The following is a 23,021-nucleotide window of genomic DNA, read 5'->3' as shown; positions in this document are numbered from 1 at the left end:
AAGCAGAGATTCTCGCTTCCATTTTCATTGCAAAATAGATTACTTCTATACTAAGTATCTTCGCGAACAAAACAATTATATATTATGATTATTATTATTATTTTATTTTAACAAAAAAGTATATGTTAAATATTAATTTAAATAAAATTTTATTAAGAAAGACATTTAATACAAAAAATTATAAATAAATTAATGAGTGCATATCATGCTTTAAAATTTTTAATCAAATTAAACTTAAATAAATGAGTTAAATTATGTTTTTTAAGTCAAACTTAAATTTTAAACCCTCAATTTATCTATACATCTAATAGCGTTAAAATGAGCAGGATTTAGTAAAATATTTTAATAACTGTTTTTATACTTACATTTAAAATAATACTTATATTATCATCGAGTATGAATTTAATCTTAGTTTTGAGTTTGACTTATTTAAAAAATTCAAATACTAGTTATGAAATATAATAAATATATTACGTATGTAAGAATATAATTGCGTAGTATAATATTCATATTGTATAAAAATGCATAATCTTATTTAATGTATAAATATTTTATCTATTACAATTAATTTTATGAGTTTTATTAAATTTTGATTTAATTGTCATTTTTTAATATGACGGAAGACGGGGCTTTAAAATATGATATTTTTCATAAGACTATTTTTTAACATAAAAATTACTTTGGCAAAATTCAGCTTTCATGACTTGTTGAGAAAGTGCTTTATATATATATATATAACATGAAAGAAAAAAATAAAATTTAATATTTTGATTCTTTAAGATTTATACAATACACTAATTTAATTTTTTTGAATACATAAAATTAATTTTTATTTTGAATAATGACTTACTAAATTAAAATTTTGATATCATTTAAAGAATTTATTTAATATCATAATTCTAAGATATTTAAATTGATATTAAAAAAAATTAAAATATAAAATAAAATAACAAGACACGATTGAGTGAGTATAAAATGCAAATGAAGTGAAATTGTTAGCTGAAAGCAGAAGCAGTGCAGTGAATTCGAAACCTAAATCCTAAATTGCAGAGTGAAGAGTGGTATCTATCGATCATCTATGGATGCTGCAAAAGTTAGAGAGCTAAAGCAATTCATAGAGGCATGCAAATCCAATCCTTCACTTCTCCACAGCCCTTCTCTTTCCTTCTTCAAGTCTTATCTTCTCAGGTTTCATTCTCTTCTCTTCTCTTCTCTTCTCTTCCCTTCTTTCAACTCTCTAACTATTAACTAACTCTTCTCCCTTTCTATCTTCTCCAGCCTCGGTGCTCGCATCCCTCCCCAGCCCAAAACGGTGCTTTTCGCATTCTGCCCATTTACCATTATTTTCTTCTTCTTACTTCTATACCAAACAATCAATTTAGGGATTTTCTGTTATTACTCACCCTAAATCTGATTATATCCAGGAACCAGAGGATTATGATGAGAAGAAGCCGCATCCTTATTCATTCGCACAAGATGAACATGACATTGTAGAATCTGATATAGAGTTGGATGATGCTGATGTTGTTGAACCTGATAATGACCCTCCTCAAAAGGTTTCTTATGTTATGTTATATGTATTGAATGAAGTCACTGTCACTGTCATGCCCAAGTAACGGAATTTAAATTTGATGGCAGATGGGTGATCTTTCTGCTGAAGTAACGGATGAACAGAGGGATGCTGCACAAATAGCAAAATCAAAAGCAGTTGATGCTATATCACAAGGCAATGCCTTTCAAGTTTGAACCATTATGAGTATTTTCAAAATTTCTCAATTCTTTTTTTTTTTTTTTCTTGGACATTCTTTTAATTCTTCGATGTTTTTACAGGTATGTTGGACAAAGCACTGGACCAACTGACAGAAGCCATTTTGTTGAATCCGCATTCAGCTATACTTTATGCTACTAGAGGTACTCTCTCTATGTGTGCCCGTGCGTGTACACATTCATGCGCATGAATGTGTGTTGTGGAATCAAATGTCTTTGATAAATTCCTCTCAGTATTTATTTTCTAGCTTTTATTGCGCGTTTTAGCTTCTGCATCATTCCTTGAAAACCTTAATTTCTTGATTTCAGCTAGTGTTTTTATGAAATTGAAGAAACCAAATGCTGCTATCCGCGATGCTGACACTGCCGTGAAGGTTGATTTATTCCTATCTTGGTTTGTAGAAAGCATGGCATAAAAGGAATTTCTGTGCCACGAATGTGTGTTCTCAAAGATATATTATTTGTTCCAGATTAATCCGGATTCGGCTAAAGGATTCAAAATACGAGGAATGTCAAGGGCTATGTTGGGACTATGGGAAGAAGCAGCAGGTGACCTTCGTGTGGCTTCAAAGTTAGATTACGATGAAGAGATTGCGATGGCACTTAAAAAGGTAATTTGCTTACTTTCTACAGATGGAACCTGAAGGAGGAATACTTTTTTATTTCGTAATTATATCTTTTGACTGGACAGGTTGAACCTAATGCGCACAAAATTGCGGAGCATAGGAGAAAATATGAACGGTTAAGAAAGCAAAAGGAGCATAAAAGAGTTCAATCAGTTCATATTAAGAAGGAGCAACAAACTGAAGCCTCAGTAAGTATAGTGTATAGTTTCCATGATTGAACAATCTTTGTTATAGTTAGGCTTTTTACTGGGTGACATATTAAGGATTAATTAATCAGCATCATTTGTAGAAAAAAAAAATTGTTGGTAATTTGGATCATTACCTTTTCTTACTTGGGTCTTCGCTGGAATTTGTTACTTTATGAAATAGAATTTAAGCAGAAGCATATAATTTCATCTTAGTTTAGTAGTCTGGTTATGTTCTAGTCTCCTTATAGTTGATTTTATCTCATACTATTATCATTCAAGGCTAAATTGGATTTACTTTCTCCAGGCTACTATTCATGTCATCATTGAGATGTAGGATACGACAAAACCTAATTTCCTATGAATTCATACTTCTATTGTAGTTGTCCAATTTCATTATTTCCTATCATGATGAGAATGCAATGTGTAGTGTTGGAAAGTTGTTGGCTTCGTCTGCACTTTAGTAACAATGCTACAAGATTATCGAGTTATAGCTGAAAATTCTTTTGTACTTTTTTCAGGTTGAAGAAGCATTATCTGTTTTAAAAGATGGTGAGTCTTTGTATTTTTGTCTGCCTGAATGTATCAAAATTTGCACTATCTTTTCGTTGATTTGCTTATCTTTTGGGTAAAGCAAAAAATAGAAGTGGTGCACCATACTTCATTTTCTGGTTCTATTCCTGCATCATACTCTTCCTGTGGTTCTGATAAAAGGGTTAGTGTGCAGATTTTTTCATAATTCCTCAATTGTATTAGAATTTAGAGCCTTAAAACTTCATTATTTTGGTTGTGGGGTTCAATTTTCAAGATAATGACTAGTGTTGGATCTTTTTTGGATATTCAGATATACGTTTACTCTATTCCCAGCAAATGTTGCATAAAAAATTCTTCATTAGAAAAAAACTTGCCTTGCTTCAGGCATTTCATTCATCGTTTATTAGCAATTTATTGTCATTTATATAGGCATTTTGGCCTGTTTTCTTTGTTGGTTTATGGAAACGCGTGTCTGTTGGCTTGAATTTTGTTTAGCACAAACCTTGCTTGGTTATGTGATTTGAAGAGTAGTTTGCAAATTGGGCCCAACTTTATGGTTATGGGATGTAGAGAGGAAAGATGTTGTATTGCCAAATTGAACTAAAAATTCAGTTCTATTAAACAAAATCCTAACAAGATATAGAAAAACTATACTTTTGACTCTTGCGGATCATTCCCAACATATTGGCTGATATTTTTTTTATTCCTAAAGAGTTATCTATTTTGCCATTGTCTTTATTTTCCATGTGTCCATTCCCCTTTTCCTTTGATCCATCAAGTTAAAAGATATTTTTGAGGTCCATATATTGCAATTCATTGGAATTTAAATTGAGATGTGGGTGATTTATATTATTAATTCAATGACATTACGTTTGTGGCATTCTAAAGGGCAAGTCATTGCTATTCACTCTACTGATGAAATGGAGTCGAAGCTGAGTGCTGCGTCAAAGACATCACGCTTGGTGATCCTGTATTTTACTGCAACATGGTGTGGCCCTTGCCGTTTCATCTCGCCTATTTATACAAGCTTGGCTGAAAAGTACCCAAAAGTGGTTTTCCTGAAAGTTGACATAGATGAGGCAAGGAATGTTGCTGCCCGCTGGAATATTAGCAGTGTTCCTACATTTTTCTTTGTTAAAAATGGCAAGGAGATTGACAGTGTGGTGGGGGCGGACAAAAGTACACTTGAAAGGAAGATTGAGCAACATGCTGGCCTTCTTTAAGTGAACACCTTATAAGAACCCTGAACATTAACATTTCCTTGCTGTTTCTTCTGTTTACATGTCCATAATGTCATACATAGGCAAAGATTAATCGAGAGTTTCAATGTATTATGGCTTGTTTTTCCTGTCTGATTGCACATAGAAAATGTTAATGTTGATTTGGTGAAGTTTCACATTTTCAAGCTGATTTTAGGTTTATGATGACTGTAGTGGGGGGACAGAAGTACTCAACTTTGTTGACGAGTACCTCTTTGGAAAGTTGTGGGTGGGTCAGTTTCACTTTTTTTTTTTAATTTTGAAGCCAGGCCATTCTGAAGCTTAACTCTTGTGTATGTGACTTGAGGATGCAAGATATGGTAATTGATAGGACTATTTTAACATGACTCACTCTTGAACTGTCGCAAAGTTACATCTTTTCCTGCCATAGCACACGTTCACTTATGATGGTGTTTTGTTCTTCCAAGAACAATTAACTGTGGTATTTTCATAAACGTGATGTAAGCATTGTCAATTTGCCATTCACTCTTTCAGTTTAGGACAGAAAAGTATAAGCTACAATCTTCAACAGAATATGATGAGTTCTCATGAGTATCATAGCAATAATACCAGAAAAAACGTGATTGTTATGACCTTAAGCTTTTTAGCAGGCCGGGACTTCTATTAACTAATAGGTCATCCAAATATATAAAAGGGTGTAAATGATTCATTTTCTCTCATTCTTAGAGTAAAATCTCAAAACCAAATAGAAGAACAGCCTGTAAAGAACACCCCAAGCTAGCAGGATGATGATGTCATACCATATATTTTCCATTGAAATGCCCATTGTGGACAGCACATCTTCTCCTACTAAGCAGTTTTCAGGAAGGCTGGTATTATGATGTTTGCTGTACTTCACGTCTCCTAATGGTCCAGGGGATAATTCTGCTATGTTTCCTGTGTAGCAGCCACGGTCATTCTTGAATTCATTGGTCAGCAATGCCTCAAATGGGTATTTGATTGCAGAAAGATAGTGGAGCCACTTCCAGTAAATGGGTATCTGGGTTCGCTTGAGGAAGAAACCACAGGTCAAAAAGAAGAGTGCTGTTGTGGCTATGACTACTGCATACCCTGTGATGTAGCTAGGCACAAGTGCACTAACAAGCATCACATATGCATTGGTGGTGATAAGTGAGGCATAAAGTATTAGCCAGAATTTCAAGAGACTGCTTTTCAAGTGGAGCATCAGTTTGGTTATTGCAGCAAATGTGAGGCCTTGAACAGCGAAAAATGGGAGATAAACAATGAGGGAAGAAATGACATATGAAGAAGCACGGTAAGCATTGTGGGAAGTCTCCCTGATGAAGATGAACCTTTCCATGATAAAAGATGGGACTGCATCATTGGAAGAAAAGAAAACAAGGCACACTGCAAAGATATAGAAATTGAGAAGCCTATTGATGTCTTTGAAAGTAGTATCACTCAGATTTCCAAAAATGGTGGACAAGATAACTGCCATAACAGTTAACACAATCTCACGGGAGAGGAAGAGTTCCGGTGTGCGAATTACATTGAGTGCTGTTCTCCATGAGAGCACTACAACCTCACGTAACCATGGGTTTGCATATTTGGATCCAAAGCTTGGCTCATCAAGCACTTCCTCAGTCTCAAACTCTTCATATGAAGTTGCTGAGTAGTCCAAAGACTGGTTAAACACTGCAGGAGTTTTGGGCCGATAAGGTTCCTGATATGCTGCAGAATATTGGTTGGAAACTACGCTTCTTGATCCTGACATGGGTGTTTTCCCTGGTGTCCATCCTGGAGTTCTTGCTGGAGTCCATGATGGTTGGCGACGCGGGGTTCCTACTACCCCATGGTAAAGCCAGACGGAGAAATCTTTGGCTGAGAAATCTTTGTAGAACTGAGAAGCCAAACGTGGGTATACACCACTGGTCATGGTCCTTGGTGTGTGACTGTGAACACTTTTCCTTTCAAGGGAGTTATCAAAATTCTCTTCATCGTTGTCCTCATCATGATAACTAAATTGTGCTGAATCTGGTTGTTGTGTTCCAGCGGTAAATCCTTGGCTGCGTAGGCTTATCATGTGCTTAGATGCAGGATGATTCCTTCTGTAGGGTGTTCTTGGAGTTCTTAGAACAGGTGTCGTTGCTACTGGGTCAGGTTTGAGGCCATCACGTTGGTATTGGACTAGAGGGTCAAGCCCAACCGTTGCTTGATCAAATTCACTTATAACATCTAGGAGATACTCAATGCTGTTTTCTCCATCTGGTACAGGCCTTCCAAATCCTGACATGTGAGCCTGAAGTGCATCTGGCCTTCCCATGTATATCAGTCTTCCCCTATAACCCATTCAATGCAATAGCAAATCTAGTAACGATCAATTTATTTTTGGACATGAATAAAATTGAGCATACAATGAATCTATTTGATTACATTGCTCCTATTATATGAGACTTTTTTTTATCAATTATCATAAAATTTATTGGAATAAGCTAAAAAAGGCTTTAAAAAAATTATGACACTGATATACTAATTTTTAAGTTTAAATAAACTCTCCAGTTCTTCCTAGCGCTTCTAATCTCTACCAAAATCCAATCTGCTCATTAGACCCAAGTGGATGTCGTGAATATATTATTCTAGTTCATCCATGTAAAATAACAGAAGGAGTTCCTCTTTTTTGACATATTAATCATATACCTATCATGCAACTTCAAGCTAAGGCCTTGGATTCAAAATGTGGACCTATGCCAGGAGTCCCAGAATGGTTTTCCTGTAAGTTTCTGAAATACAGTTATAACTTATTATCATTTCATAAACATGTTCAACATCTTATTTGGTCTACCCGTAAGTTTCAGATGGTCAATGTAATGAAGTTTACATATTCCCCATTTCAGGCTCATCAGTCAGTCAGATAAACATTATGTATGAGTTAGCTTATCAACTATAAGAATATATATAGGCTCTTTAATTTTCACCTTGCAAGGACGGTGATCTTGTCCAGAAGCATTTGAATTCTATATGAAGGCTGGTGTATGGTCATAAGGACAATGCTTCCACCCCGAGCTATGTCTTTAACCTTTTCTACCACACTGTAAGCACTTGTAGAATCAAGGCCTGAGGTAGGTTCGTCAAGAAACAGAAGTGATGGCTTATGGATAATGTCTACACCTATAGATACTCTTCTTCGTTCCCCTCCTGACACTCCTCTCCTTCCCTCGTCACCTATGTAGGTATGTGTAGCACTCTGAACAGTCATAGAGTCATTAATCTGTCATTTTATGTGTGTCGGTGTAAGTATGTTAGACAAAGGTTTATCTATACCTGTAAGCCTAGTTTATCAATGAGCTCGTAAACCCTCTTCTTCTTTTCATCCCTGGATATGGAGGGTGGAAGCCTAACTTCAGCTGCAAACAAGAATGTTTCAAAGACTGTCAACATAGGGAAGAGCTGGTCATCTTGCATCACATATGACGACACCCTTTTCATGTAGCTTGTAGTAACCTGCATGATAATAGAGCATATTCTTAAACTAAATCGAAAAGAAAAGTGAAAATATGACTTTTTTTTGGGTGAAAAGTACAAATTAAATCTATTTGAAAACACAGTAGGAGTTCAATATTTACTGGCTTTCCATCAATTCGAACTGATCCTTCTAGACTCCCTTTTGCAATTCGGCCAGCCAAGGCATCAAGAAAGGTGGATTTTCCAGCACCACTAGGCCCCATGATTGCCATAATTTCACTCTTTATTGCCTGGCCAGTGATATCATGAAGAAGATATGTTTTTTTGTTGATCTTAACTCCATCCTTCTGCTGCTGCTTTATGATACTATAAGAGAGGTTACTGAATTCTAGGCCATACCCAGGAATGGACTTCTGGGGTCTCAGTTGATTCACATTTCTTCCCATTCCTGGCTTGTCCAAAACCATTAGACTCTCTAGACTTTTATTTCTATCTTTTCTATCTAGCCTTGCCATTGCAATGTACTTAGCAAGCACTTTTGCCCCTCTCTGATTGGTGGTGTTAAGGGACTTTAAAGCGCTAAAGTTGAGATGTGAATGGTATAAAAGCAATGGGAGGTATGAAATACAGACAAAAGGTGGCGGTTAAAATGAAAGTATTTGAATGAGATGGAGAGTGGTGACTTGTGAATGATATTGAAGGAGAACAAAGCTTCAGACGGCAGACTTTGGAAGAGTCCATTTCCGTTTCCCCTTGGGTTTGTCGTTAAATTTGCTTTGGTTGTACCGAAGAATGGCTTAGTTTTGTTTCACTCGGCACTAGAGACGCCTTTAGCTTCCATTAATTGTTGCTTCTCATAAACTTTAATGGTAGCATTTGGAGCTGGCAAGGCGCGCAAGTAGCATGTTTTTCAACACTAATAATTAACAAAGAAAGAGGACAAAACTAGCATGTTTGTCATGCACGTAATCTATTTATAAAATATATAGAAGACTTTAAAATTGATGATAGGTTAAAAAATTGTTATGTCAAGTATATCTTGCTTTTATGCTACATTTATAAAATCTAAAACTATTCTTAATTTCTTTTCTGTTATCCTTCTAATTTATTTCACCATAGTTTACTTGACGCACTTAAATATTTGTTCAATACTTTTCATTCTATTTCATCGATCTCTTATTCTAATTTTAATCTTACAAATATCTTTTCAACAATTTATGTTGTTGACACTTCATTTTATAAATATCTTTTCTTTTTGTTAGTTACTCTTCTTAATGATATATAATATATTAATACATGATTTTATAAATACATGAAAGATTTAATTTTTACAGTTAGCTACGAGCACTTTAAATTTATGGAATCCAATAATCCATGGTAAGTTAGTGTGGAAAAAATATTATTAATCAATTTTCTTTTGAAAAATCTTATTAAATATTGTTTTAGTTTGATATAATAAACTTATAATTTGCAACATATGTTGCATTGTGTCTTCTTTTTAAAATTCAATATTTTTAACTTGATAATTTTTGTTCTATGTGTACAATATACACGATACTCAATCATAATAATAAGCATTATAAGGAAAATTTTAAGAAGCTTTTGATCAAGTAAAACCATAACATTATTTTGATTGAACATAATAGTAACGCATTAATAGTATTAATTATGATTTTATGTTTATATCTTATTTGCTTATTATTTTATATGCTTCAATAAATTAAAAACATCAACTTTTTTTTATATTTTATAATATTTATGCAACACACGTGTTTATATCTAATTTAATAATAAACTTGAAACAAAATGCATTGAATTTCAAGATTTACTCAAAATTTAGTTCAGCATTAACACGACCAAAAAAAAAAAAAATCAGCAATATTTTTATAAGGAAAAATCACTAATAAGTTCTTCACTTGCCTATAAGCATAGGCACATACAAGTCCCATAAAAGATGAAAAGGGTATAAAATATAAGTTGTGCAACTGTGTAATATTAGTGAGGGAAACAACAATAAACTTTGAGTAAATGCGGACTTATTGGAGCATAAAGTGGAATGTTAAGTACAGGTACAAAAGGATTCATGGAGTCTTAGTGCCCACTTTTGATTCAGGTTATTACTTTATGAGAGGACGCATAAACATTTGGAAAAATCTCACAGCTAACGAGTGAGGGAAGAGAGAGATTATCAATGATGAAAGGTGAAGAAATTAAGAGAATTAAAAGCCGGCTATAAGTAGAAGCTAGCCGGCAATCTTAGAGAGATCAGTTCAGTACACATTCCTTTTGGAGCATTCTCTTTGTTTTCTCAATCCACCAAATCAATGGACTAATCTCTACACTCATATACTAACATACAAATTTGGTGGCTACACTAACTATATATAATGGGTCACTTCCCTGTACAAATTGTGAAGCATCACTTTGTTCTTCAATTTCAGGTTCTGAAAGGACAAATTTAAGTTAGGCACCTACCCGAGGTGTTGGAACGGTTCAAACTGATCATAGTTTCAATCAATATGGCTTGACTCTGTGATCTGATTGAGCCGCGCCAATATCGCGTGCCTTTTGTTCTAATTTTTCCTTTTTAGTAGTCAAACTTCATCGTTATGTTTGAATTATATAGTCTATCAAGAAGTTCTTAGTGGCATACTCCGTAAAAACATCTGATTCAATCCCTCTAAATGCATTGGTGGAATATTTGGTTTCAATGTTTACGGCAAAATATTGAGATACATTAATTTCCTCTTATGTTTTATAGTTATGAATAATCTGCATGAAGTGTGATATCAGGTTTGCAATCAAACCTCACATTATTTTAAACTTATGCTAATTTAGTCACTGAACAATGAATATCTAGGAATTAGTACTGCAAATTGGTTCTAATTTTTTAATATCAAGTATCAACCATAAAATTTCATAATAATTAATTTTAAATTAATGTGCAAATCGATTTCATAAAATAAAAGGATCAATATTAAGTAACTGTTAACAGTAAAATCATTTTAACATAGAGATCTAGTTATAAGATTTTAGGAATAAGGTAGAATTAAAGGGTTATTATGTATAGAATATGTTAAAGTATCGTAATTAGGAAAGGGAGAAACAATGGTGCCTGTGGGGACATTTCGGCAGAAAATTCTGAGTATCTAATCTCATGTTTATCTTGAGAAGATGGCAGCGCAAAATCATTATTTAAATGTTCCAAAGGCCGGTTCCCTCTAATTAGTTCCACATTCATGAATCATGGTTCATGCACTAGGGAAATAGATTACTATGATTCATCAACACCAGCATAGGATATTGTCTTCCTCAGCTGAATATCATGGGATGGATTCAAAGTACTATCATATTCGGGGCATGCAGCTGAAGGCAGAGGGCAATGCAATGCATGCAGAACCATTCGCCACTGACAGAGTGTCTTTGCAATATCTTAACCTCCATCACTTGCTTCACCCCATCAAGCGAGTAATTGGTTCTTTCAGTTGTTTTTGCTTCTGACGATTCTCTTCTGGGGGCTTGGTTGAGTTGCTTTGATGAAAATCTTAATATTGAATAAAATCACAACTTTCAATTGCTCAATGCCTTTTCAATTTATAAATATGCAGTTGCAGATATGCTATTAATCACTCTGCAGTCCCGATTGATCCAAGCCCACTTAAGTAATTTTTTGGGGATCATTCATTCTTAAATATTGATATCAATATTCCAACTCTTATCTTGAACTTTGACGACTGAAAACTAGTGGTGCAATCATAAACTCCCCCTTCTCTTGATTTTGATTATTGCCAGCGACCAGATTGAATATGTAAGAAAGGAATATCCATATATATAAGTAATATAAGTAACGCAAAATCTAAAACAAAAAACAGTTTTAAAAACAACTACTTCTGAAGATAAAGCCAATTTGAATACTATAATAAAAATTCGACGAGGTACAGCAATTAATGTTTTAGTCTATGAAATCAAGAAAGTGTTTTGGAAAACAATAATCATACAAACAGAAGAGTGTGGGAGCATCTGAATGCAAAAACCGTACGGAAAGAACGGGAAATGCAAGCATAAGTGCTCAATCATCACTTTCGGCAACGTAAAGGGCTGAATACGCTATTCATCAAGCAATACGCATCAGTAACGCTAACCATTGCCTTTTCTTCCCTTTTCATAAATTCCTAAATTTAAACGTAATCAGTGTGACTAAAATAAAAATAAAAACATACACATTCGGCAGAATAACAGATCCATGAAACACTGCTAAAGAACCAACTCTGTCTCTTTCCGATGTGTGATACAGTACTACTAACATGCTTTTATAGATTCGTCGGAGGAGGAGGAGGATCGGAAACCCTAAGCAGGTCAGATTTGGGCCGTACTTGGGCCTATTAGAGGGCCAGGTTATGAACTAGATCTCATGTGTTTCTCGAAGAAATGCTGTTGCTAAAAAATAAAAAAAAAAAGAAATAGCAATACTATTTTATAAAATTTTGACAAAGTGGCGGCACTGAATTGGGATAATGTATAGGAAGATTTCATTCTGTGGATTTTTCCTTCTTCACCGTCATCTTCATGAATACGTGTACGTCTTGAACACAAATGTATTCTAGTATTGCATTCAAATGCACATTATGTCAAAACTTTAGGACTTGTTATACATATAATAAAATAGCAATACAAATTGCCATGTTGAAGATATCATCGACATTCCACGTTACAGTCTACGGGTTAAATGTTAGTATTATCTAGAGAAGAGGTTATAGACGGATCGTTGAGCAGCTTATCTTCATCAATGGGAGAAATTGACCCTCTTTCGTCCCAAGAATATATTCTTTTGTTTATAAATATATCCATCGTTTATCAATAAAGATTAGTTTGAGTGACAAACAGTTTGATATTTTAATCAAAGTCTTTAATTAGAATTTTTGTGTATATAAAAAATCTTTAGTAATAGACTCACCTACTACACCTAATTGCACGATTCGAATTAGATGTAAATTAAACTAGATGAGAAAAAAAAAATCTATCATTTGATATAACATACAATTTACAATTTCTAAAATAGTTTTAATAGAACATTCCATTGTAAATAAATAAAAACACAGTTCCTTCGAATATTCAGCATAGCTATTCATGTTGGAAAAAAAAAAGTACTTATTAATGGTTCATTTGTCATTGTAATTAAACTAATTTCTTGTTTCACATAGAGCTAGAGATGTTGGTAGTTTTATCATATGGTCTATCATAACATCACTTAAGTTATCGCTCACCAAGTGTAAGAGCCATTTGAACTCAACCGCATTCTTATTGACATAATTTCCTTTCGGTTCTTTGTTCTTATTCTTCTTTCTCCTCGTTAAAGACGTTTGTGTGTTCACAACATTTTAAAGAAGTGAACTTCTCAAACTTGTGGTTGAAACATTTCTCACTGTTGGATGGGTCACATATTAAATCATAATACAGCATGTACGCCTACGGACGAGGACGTTGTTTGAAGGAGTGAATGAAGTGTGACCAGAATGGAAATATTAATATGTACTTAAAATAATATCTATAGACTTACTGAGGCCCGCCTTCAGCCTGATATAATGCCAGTTAGCCCAAACCCATTAATATTTTCATTTTTTCAATAAAGAACCAACAAATCTGTCCTAGCACATTTATGAATATTCGAGTTGACGAGTAAGGAATTAAAAATATAAAATGAAAACGATCTGATCCACCAAAAAGAATAATTAACAATAATAATAACAACAACTTATAATATTATTAAAATCATATGTATTACCTTCAATGTTACAAGATGATCATTTCCTCCCACGACCTGTGACTCAAATTGATGTTTAAAATTATTCACAGATTTGCACGTTTAGTTTTAAATTAAATTAAATTGATTTTAAATCATTAAAGTTTTTGGACATACGTACATATATTAATTTAAATAATATATTCTTATTAAAATATATTTCTACATTAAAAAACTAAGAATTAATTTTCTCTCTATAAAATAATAAACAAGTGGATAACCACCGACATGGAAAGTAATTGATTGGGAAAAAAATAATATATACTTTCAATATGAGATTAGGTTAGGGCCATGGTTAAGAGAAAATTTTCCCATATAGTGTAATATTAAAAGTTTGCAATGCATCTCCACTTTTTTTCATTAAAAACATGTATCTAGTAATTCCTCATCTATTGTCCTACAATGATGGGCAGAATTGTTGGCAAAACTTTTATCAAGCGGTAAACATAACAAAAGTTGCATACAAGATTCCAAGATACCTTCTAGAATTATAAAATCGCAAGAGATTTCATATTATAGCCATACTCTATTCAAATCTACAACTATCATCCAATTAGTCAATATCTAAGCTTCATATGCCTAGGTGTATCTTAAAAAAAGAAACTGCAACATTTCAATTAAAATTTTTCTCATCACATTTTCTATCTGGGAAGAGGGCAGAGGATCAAGACAAACGGGGTAACCGTCAGTGATACTGTACAATTCTATACAATGAAAACCAAAAACAAAAAACACTGCGTGGATATAAAATCAAAGAATAAAACGATGCTACACACACTGAGCAGGCAAGCTAGTTAAAAATAAAAGGAATATGAAAAACAAAATAAAATCAATGAATGAATATCAACTAACAGAGAGCAAAAATGATTTACGGTATACAGCTTACTACCAAAGGAGACACCGTTTTTTCGGCATGAATTGCTTTCAACAAAGACATGAACTTCAAAAGGTTATCTTTGGAGAACCACTCAAGCTTCAATTTAAGAGGGCCTTGATCTGTGTTTCCATGATTGACAGCATCAAGGTTCGTTTGGGTAGGCTGATGGCATTCTGCCAGTGGACATGTCAGGCCTAAAGTCACATAGCAGCTGTCACTAACCTCAAAGACCTGGAAAGAGTAACATTAAACAATAAGCCAAGCAATAAATGGTCAATCAAAAGGGCGGGAAGGGAAAAAGAAGACAAAAGAACAAGCCAATGCTCCAAACTATTTTTTGTGGTGTGTTTGGGATATACAGTATACTTACCATCTCAGTAATGTCAGCAATGGAGCAACATAAATCAATCCTGAAATATGGAGAGACAGATGCATCTGAAGAAAATGAGTACAGCTGCTTAACATCTTCAATGCATAAAAGCACATACCCTCCAACCACAAACAACGATCTTGAGAGCCATGATTCCTCTGTAAGTTTAAAACTAAAGACAACTTTATGTCTGTAAATGTAAACTTGATAATTAATAAAAGAATACAAAAATTTCAAGATTTCCAATACTAGTACAGTTAAAAATAAAAGATAGTTTCCAAAACTTCAACGGGTGACAGTAGTAAAGGTAAACTTGAAGAAAACTCCTGCCATAAGTGGTTTCACATAATCTACCAACTGAACAGATTCTTCCTACGTCTAAAAACAATTTCTCACAATAATACTATTTCACATCTAGTTTTGGGAGACTTTTTAATAAAATATCATCTTCAAATTTCATAGCTGTATATTAATCTTGAAGAAGGCTTGTAACTTCACAAAAAAAGAGAAGAAAAAATTGACCAGTCATTGTCATTAAAATAGAATATAAAAGAAATATTACACCGTAAAATGACAAGAGAGAAGCATACCACTGCCATTGTTACAACAGACGAGCACCATTGCATACTGATATATGCTCACATTTGAACCATTACATACTTGGTTGTCAAACAACTCAACCTGGACCTGCTCCAAACTGCCATTTAAATTTCCAAAACCCCAGTCTATTATAGCAGCAAGAATCGAAAAAAGTAGAACAATAAATTCATAAATAATATCTGTAGAGCAAGTAGTAATATCAATACTTGCATAAAGCACTTTTTATAAACAAAAATATAAGGAAAAAGGTTAATCACCTTTTAATTGAGCATCTACCATTTCCACCACATGAATCATATACTTGTATGGTACATAGTAACTCTCTTGATTTCTCAATGCTTCTTGTTACAAAAAGGTATGTTTCCCCACCCTCAAAAGTTACCCTGACAAGCCAAAAGAATTACGTTAAGAAAGTTACTGTTTTCTTTAGTCCATGTAAGTGTACAAGTTCACTAACCTTAGCACTTGAAGTCCCATTCCAACAAGCACCTCACAAACTTCTTTGTTCTTGCGGCAACTTAATACATTCAAAAGTGTTCCTGGATGACATATTCAAGAGCGCTTTTAAGTTTGAACAGCTATAAAAGCAAAAACCAATGGAGAAAGCTTTCTGGATCTATTTTGTTGAATTAATAAGAGAGGGTTAAAAGTGATGTTCATTTTGCAAGATACAAAACATCAATAAAAACATTAGTAACTTGATGAGCATGAAATGCCATTGTTTGCAGTCAGAAGAAATGAAATTAAGCCTTTCATGGGCTCGTTTAGTTTAGAATTTTTGTAGAATTGATTTTAAAAGAATATATTTGTGATTTGGGAATGACTTTTTAAATTCATTTTAAAAGAACTGTTTTCGTTTGAATAAGATTAATTAAAATGAGTTTTATAGATAAAAATTAACAAAAAGAAAGTAATGTTGTAACCTTGAAACAAATAAAGAGAGAAATAAATTAGCATATTGTGGTAAATTATCAATGTATGTTTCAACATTCCTAAAGTTGCCTGGAGTTGTCACAAATTAATTCTGACAGAAGCAGTATCAAGTCTGTTTGCAGCCAAACATGATAAATGTTATGAAACCTCATTTTAGCAAAACACATAAGGCAGTTTGAGCCACCTAAAATCCAAAACAGGCACTAAAGCATGTTAACATCCAGAGCAGAAAAGGGGATATTCATATTTTACAGAAATTAATATGATAAACATGGATAAAAGGAGCTATACAAATGTACTAAAAACAAAAGAAATAATTGACTTCCTCTTGCTGACAAAACAAAAATGAGCGTTATGGACTAACCTGACCCATCAGGAGCAACATTGATCAGCAGCACATAGAGCTTCTTATGGCTGCTCAGCAATACTGCAACTTCTCTACATGAGGGAAAAATACATAAGCCATTACAGGAATGTGAAAAAATTTAAGAGCAGGAACAATAATCAGCACAACATGGATAGCAATACTTCCAGTAATAATTACTTTTTTCCCTATGTATATCGCAAGACTGTTTCATTTTATAAGAAACATCAATTGTGAAATGTGCTTTAGAAATTTTCACAATAATTTTTATCTATATGATTCTGCTTAGAGATAAAAATTAAGAAAACTAATGCAAATATTTAACAAATATCAATGAAAAATTCATACCTTTTCACTTCATCTAACATTAAAAAGGATTAAGTTTTACTCTGATTGCCAGCTAAAGCACAATCAGTTTCACATAATTAATAAAAACTATGATATTATCCACTATTCCTTTCAAATCAAAATAGAATTAAAAAGCAAGAATAAGTTTTTTTATGCCAAAAGGTTAAGTATTGAGATATTTAAAGGATGGCTTTAAGCCATTTTTTATGAAATTCTAATATCCTTTCAATTAAGATTAGGTTAACAATCCATTTTCTTTTTACAAAAAATAAATATAAATCCTTCTATACTTTGGACCTTTACACTTAACTAAACCACCTTCTGCATAAGAAAAGGGCCATAGTAGATAATAGAAAAGAAGTTTCTATATAAACACTTTAGAGAAGGAAGGACAATTAGACAAATCCAGATATTTTAGTAACTCCTTGTAGACACTGTTGAAACTTGTATATTACCAACAGTAAATCATAGGAAACGACCTCCATCAGTTGGTATCAAGGAAAAACTGGCCAATTTATAAGAAAGATTAGAAACAGATAGGTACCATGTATAAATAATAGAAGTGAGAATGTGCATGGTTAAACGTGGTAATTAGGCAACAAAATATTCTCAGAATTCAGTGAAATGACCAACTGAGGATTTCCTAATTTCATTTTGCAGATGAGTTGCTCACCATGGGAAAAGAACACCAAAAGTTTAAAAAGTAGACACAACAATTCTTAATAGTATTTGACTACAGTTACAGAAATAACAAAAGAGACCCAAGCAAACAAAACTGCTTAAGATGAAGTTATTCTCCATTTGATTCCTTCCATCAAATTCAGTTACATGCTACTGATGCTAATGAATCAAATCAATTGCTAATTACCTTTCTTTATAGCTCATCTCCCTCTGAAGGATACAACTACAGCGCATGCAATGACTACAGATCTCACTGGCTTCAGAGTCAGCAATACTTGTATTGAAATATGTCATAATAAAATCTTCATTCGCTTGAGTAAAGCAAGTATGCCCAGAAAATTCATTGAGATCAGCAATGTCCAATTCTCGTTTTAAATTTGTGGAAATCTGTGCTTGACTCATTTGCAGTTGTTCATGATCCCATGCATGACCATCTGAATTCTCTTCTAATATTGAAATAACTCTCTTCTTGGCCTTTTTTCTAGTTTTTCTTTTCTCCAACAAATTACTGTCTTGACTTTCAGCATTGTCAGCACTAGCAGCAAAATCAATTGAATGCTGATTCGAAGTTTGGTCACTGGATGAACCAAACAAGCAAATGCCATTTTCTCTTGCATGAAGAATTCCTTGTCTTGGGTTGTAAAATTTTTCCTTGAATTGATTTTGAGATATGTGATCTTCAACACTCCCATTGACATAACTTGGGAAATCATCAATTTTAGGCCCTGATGGCTCAAATTCACTGCAATCAACTTCACTACAGCTTGTGTTACTATCAGAAGATGCCACAGAAAAGGAATCTGCAGACAGCTGCAAAATTTCCTCCACCAAGTGTTGCCGGCGATGGAGAAGATCTTCTTGAAAATGAGGAGGGGATGTGGGGCATGCAGATGAACACTGAGACCCAGATCTATCATTAATGGTAGTCAGTGGTGAGATGTTCATACTTTCAGCCATTTTATGCAGTCCTTGAGTGACAATGGTATCAGAATGAGAACTTTTAGATTGTGAGAGTGAATTAATTCCCTCAAGAGAAATGGATTTAAGACGCTCCATGTTAACTCCTCCTCCCAAATCAGAAAATAAGGCCCCACCACTAGCATTGCCAAGTGAACCTCTATAGTCAAAGTACTGCTGTCTATGAAAACCAGCAGATGTTTCTACAAAAGAACTATCAGATTCTAAAATATTCATGCTACTGTCATCTCCTGAAGCTAGGACAGACTCTGAAGCATATCTTGAGACTTCACCATGTTGCTCCTGATTTGTCTTGCTTCTGATGTAATTTTCTTTCCGATGATGCAATGTAGCTCCACCTTCTTTCCTGGTTTCGACCAATTTATTAGAACCAATATCCATCCAGTCTTTAAACTCCCGTAGCCAAAGAATAGAACGCTCTTTCTTCATATGTTCAACTCTATTTCTCAAATCTACTATCTCAGATTCATCATCAGATAAATTAGGATCCTCTTTATTTTTAATTTCATTCGTGCATGACACAGACTCCTCATCAGAACATATGCTAGTCATCTCTTCATTCTCAATACAGGCAAGACGAGACATCTTTCTCTGCTTGAAAAAAAAAGAGAATATATGATGTTTCATCTGTCTGTAGAACAAAAAGAAAATTACTAGATTTTTCAACAATGCAATAGGTACATGTCCAGATGAATTTGGCCTCTCATGTTCAATATTCAGAAATGAATAATCTGTAGTTCTTCAATTTTACAAATACATAACCAATTTCACTAATTACATACCCTTCTAACATTGCCCCCTTCCACTATAGCCTCTTCCTTTGCAGGCACATAAATCCCAAAACTGGCAGGTTGCTTATGCATACTGGCAATAATTATTTGTCTCTTCCAAAAGTCGCCAGTGTTCATATCTTTCTCATCTAACTTCAACTAATCAAAACAAAAAGAACAAATGTAAGTTTAGCAAGAGGAAAGAATAAAATCCAAATGAAGAACCAGAACAATAACAATAGTCTAATCCCACTAGAAAAAAAAAAGATAGAAATGTGAAGATAATATTTCACTGAAATGCTGCAAACTTTAGAAATTAAAAGATATTCGAAAATGAAATTGAGTACAGTAAAATATAGAATCCCATAATATCACTCACACCAAATATATCAACAATCGTAACCTCAAATGAGAGCATGCTGCACAAAGCAACGAACAAATAGAGAGAGATGGACAGAGATAGTTACAGACAGAGTGAAAGCAGAAATATAACCTTACCCTTTCTGGGTTGGTGAAGAAGCTGAATACTTGTGCTCTATACCATCGAGCACAGCATAAAGGATTTCCTTCCAACCACAAGCTTTTAAGATATGGAAGCCCCGCAAGAAACTCTAGCTCTGAAAAATTGGAAATAATATTGTAGGAAACATCAAGTCCTTCAATCGACTTCAAATTCTCAATCCCACGCAAAGTAGTTAGAGCATTGTTCCTCAAAACTAGTTTAACAATATGACAGGAAACCTGCACGATCCAACAAAATTGGTATGTGGGTCCAGAGCTAATTCAAAATGAGAGGCATACAATTGAATCAAAAGATATTAAGAACTTCCTACAAATAATTTGCTTTTATTGCATTTTAGTATACAATGTAACTAGCCAACATCAATAGATGAGTTTTCAATTAGATTGCATATCGAGTTCTGAGAACAATAAACTTGAAGTCACAAGTAAAATTCATTGAAACACATACTAAGAGGATAAGAAAATAAGATGAATAAAGGAAGTAAAAACATAAAATGAATCAATCTTTCTCACAATTTAAAATCAACTAATGCACCTCAACATTTTTAGCAGTTCTCTTATTTAACTTCTCCATGTGAGAGATAGTTTTGTTCATTTTACTTTTACACTTTAATTCATCTTATTTTCTTTTATTAGTTTATCCAAACTGACTCATACAGTTTAACCCCAATACAGATTATAATAAGTTTCACTCAAAGCTGAATTCCACATAGTCAATGGTCCGGTCATGATCATGCTAGAAACATTCAGACTAATCCTCAAATGCTCTAAAAATAAAACGCATTAAATCCCACTAGATCAATTTTTTTGTATCTAAGTAAACCACAGGAATAGCAGAATAGTGATTATCAAAGACAGACAAGTCAATCCAAGCTTAATGGGTCATGCTTAGCTGATCTCACACCATTCTAGCTTCCACTTATACCATTACTAGATTGCTCATCGCAGGATCAGCAGCAGCTCAATACTGTATTTTTAATCTCAACGTAATTACATGAAGAACCCATCTTCAATTTAGGAAATTAAACTAAAAAAATTCCATTTGGGGTCCCATCAGTTGAAAATCACTAGTGTGCTGTTTGAGATAAGGACATTCTTCAGACTGCGCCAAATAGCCTAAGCTTTGGGGATATTTGATCCTAGACACCTTACAGAAAACCATATCCAAGGTGACTGATATTCTCCACCAAGGCGGCCCGAGGTAAAATCTTGTGACAACCAAGAAAAGAAGAATAAAATTATTTATATTCAAGTTCACAATCCCTTAAAATCTCAGACTCATAATATCACGAGCCCAATCTAAGTAACTAGAATAACCTGAATAGAATTAGTTCAGTTGGCTTTACTCTTAACAATTCCATGAATGACAACTTTAACAGATCTACCCAAATTTTCAAACCAAAACTCCAACAGTTTTGTGTCCTAGCATTTGAAAAATTACTTCAGATTCAGAAAATTCAAAACAACCCAAGTAAAATAATGAATATTTAACCATATACCTGGCTGAAGGGTGCAAACGTTCTCAGGTGATTGAAACCAAGGTCCAAATGCTTCAACTTCGTACACTTATGCAGATTATCTACCTTTGCAAACTTGTTCCTGCTAAGGTCGAGCGTTTCAACAGCAGGAAGAAGCTGCAAAGACTCGTCCATGAGAACCAAACCATTACATGCACAAGAAACAAACGACAAGCGGTTCCACTGCGGAGAATTCTTTATCTCCGTTATCCTGCTAGCAAATACATGCCGCAGAGCATCCTAAAGAAAAACACACAATTCCAATACTCACTTCACTCACCACTAAATAGCAAATAAAGCAGTTGAAAAATCAAAAGCTCAACAAGCAATCGAAACTCACGGTGGAGTTGTGACAAATGATCTTCTCCAGAGTATGCCTAAGCTCGAGCAAACCTTTGGCGGCGGAAGTTGACAAGTCGCAACCCCTGAGCTCCAGAACCTTCAACCTCCCAAATGGCAAGAAGGAGAGGGGTGTTGGATCCCTAACGGGATGAAGCAACACCGAAACGACCTTCAGGGAGGTAAGAAGGCGCAGGATCCTCCGGAGCTGTTCCAGCGCGCGGTGATCGCCGAGGTCGGACACGTAGGCTCGGAGGTAGTCGACGGGAGCGCCGGCGAGGAGGCTCTCGAGCTCGTGCAGTGCTTCCAACCTCGATTGCACGTAGTGAAGCCCTGCCGGATTTAGCTTCAACACCAAGGCTCCTTCGATTAGAGGACCAGCCTGTTCCTCCACGAACTGCACCAGCTTCTCCAGGTACCGATCTCCGGTGACAATCGCCATTTTCGATCTATGAGGTTGCTGCGTACGCGTTTCAACGCCTAATTAGGGTTTTCTGAGAGAAGCCAGCAATCTTGGGCGACTCCATGGAAAAGCGCGTGAACACTGAAACGGAGGAACAGAGAGAGACGCAGGAGAAGAACACGAAGATGAGGAATAAAGAGAGAATATGGAGACGAAGATGGCAATTCAGAGGAGGGAGAGCGAGAAAGGTGGTTTGGTATTGGGAGGGATGGGCGGAAGAGAAACGGCCATGGGTACGGATGAAGCGTTTGAGAGAGAGTGTGACGATTTTATATTTTATTATTTGTAATTAGAGTTTAGTGCAAAGGAAGAAGCACATATACTCGAGGCGAGTGAATTGTTATGATTGAGTTTGGTGTTTGAATATGGAAAATTTTTCATAAGAATAATATTAATGTGACGAAAGCATAGGACTAAAATGACACGTGCCCTGCATCTAGATGCCTTTGTGCCTGTTTTCGTAACTGATCTGTCAGTTTTTCACCAGTTTAAACTCTCGATGAAGGACAAGCGTAGGAGGGAACCCACTGCCCAATGTACAAATATTCTATTATTTTTCCTTAGATAATTAATTTCTTGCTTTCAATGAAGTGTCTTGTTAGTTAAGTCTTTCATCTTTCACAAGTAATTATCGTGCTTAATGCGGTGAAGAACTGTTTAATGTT

The 23,021-nt window shown here is 34.5% G+C and overlaps 3 protein-coding genes across 10 annotated transcripts; 1 reads left to right on the top strand and 2 right to left on the bottom strand.

Moving 5' to 3' along the window:
- Positions 1-992: 992 nt before the first annotated feature.
- LOC113853880 (TPR repeat-containing thioredoxin TDX) lies at positions 993-12,224 on the top strand. The gene is made up of 11 exons (XM_027484565.1): positions 993-1,188; positions 1,279-1,312; positions 1,425-1,556; positions 1,639-1,726; positions 1,831-1,911; positions 2,077-2,141; positions 2,238-2,378; positions 2,459-2,581; positions 3,100-3,130; positions 4,001-7,104; positions 7,227-12,224. Exons 1-10 carry the CDS (start codon positions 1,079-1,081, stop codon positions 4,333-4,335), a joined length of 1,140 nt encoding a protein of 379 aa, XP_027340366.1. The 5' UTR covers positions 993-1,078; the 3' UTR covers positions 4,336-7,104; positions 7,227-12,224.
- Positions 3,486-8,309, bottom strand: LOC113853879 (ABC transporter G family member 17-like). The gene is made up of 4 exons (XM_027484564.1): positions 7,956-8,309; positions 7,654-7,833; positions 7,308-7,576; positions 3,486-6,671 (listed from the first exon to the last, which is right to left on the bottom strand). Exons 1-4 carry the CDS (start codon positions 8,307-8,309, stop codon positions 5,039-5,041), a joined length of 2,436 nt encoding a protein of 811 aa, XP_027340365.1. The 3' UTR covers positions 3,486-5,038.
- A 1,986-nt stretch (positions 12,225-14,210) lies between the features above and the next one.
- Positions 14,211-22,647, bottom strand: LOC113853899. 8 transcript variants are annotated; one of them, XM_027484592.1, is made up of 11 exons: positions 21,895-22,647; positions 21,537-21,794; positions 20,014-20,256; positions 19,528-19,674; positions 17,955-19,336; positions 16,739-16,812; positions 15,899-15,980; positions 15,699-15,824; positions 15,432-15,538; positions 14,842-14,999; positions 14,211-14,702 (listed from the first exon to the last, which is right to left on the bottom strand). In XM_027484592.1, exons 1-11 carry the CDS (start codon positions 22,333-22,335, stop codon positions 14,463-14,465), a joined length of 3,258 nt encoding a protein of 1,085 aa, XP_027340393.1. In that variant the 5' UTR covers positions 22,336-22,647; the 3' UTR covers positions 14,211-14,462. The 8 variants fall into 8 exon arrangements, 7 of the variants coding, with proteins under 7 accessions (XP_027340393.1, XP_027340395.1, XP_027340394.1 ...); XM_027484594.1 differs by having other exon boundaries at positions 14,215-14,702; positions 14,842-15,013; positions 21,895-22,637; XR_003502707.1 differs by having other exon boundaries at positions 14,240-14,702; positions 15,432-15,528; positions 21,895-22,637.
- Positions 22,648-23,021: the final 374 nt, after the last annotated feature.

This window comes from Abrus precatorius, unplaced genomic scaffold, assembly GCF_003935025.1.
Source record: "Abrus precatorius isolate BTA unplaced genomic scaffold, Abrus_2018 Scaffold11, whole genome shotgun sequence".
NCBI classification, from domain to species: Eukaryota; Viridiplantae; Streptophyta; class Magnoliopsida; order Fabales; family Fabaceae; genus Abrus; species Abrus precatorius.
Note: the sequence above shows the minus strand (reverse complement) of the source record. Positions and strands in the feature narration are given on the sequence as shown.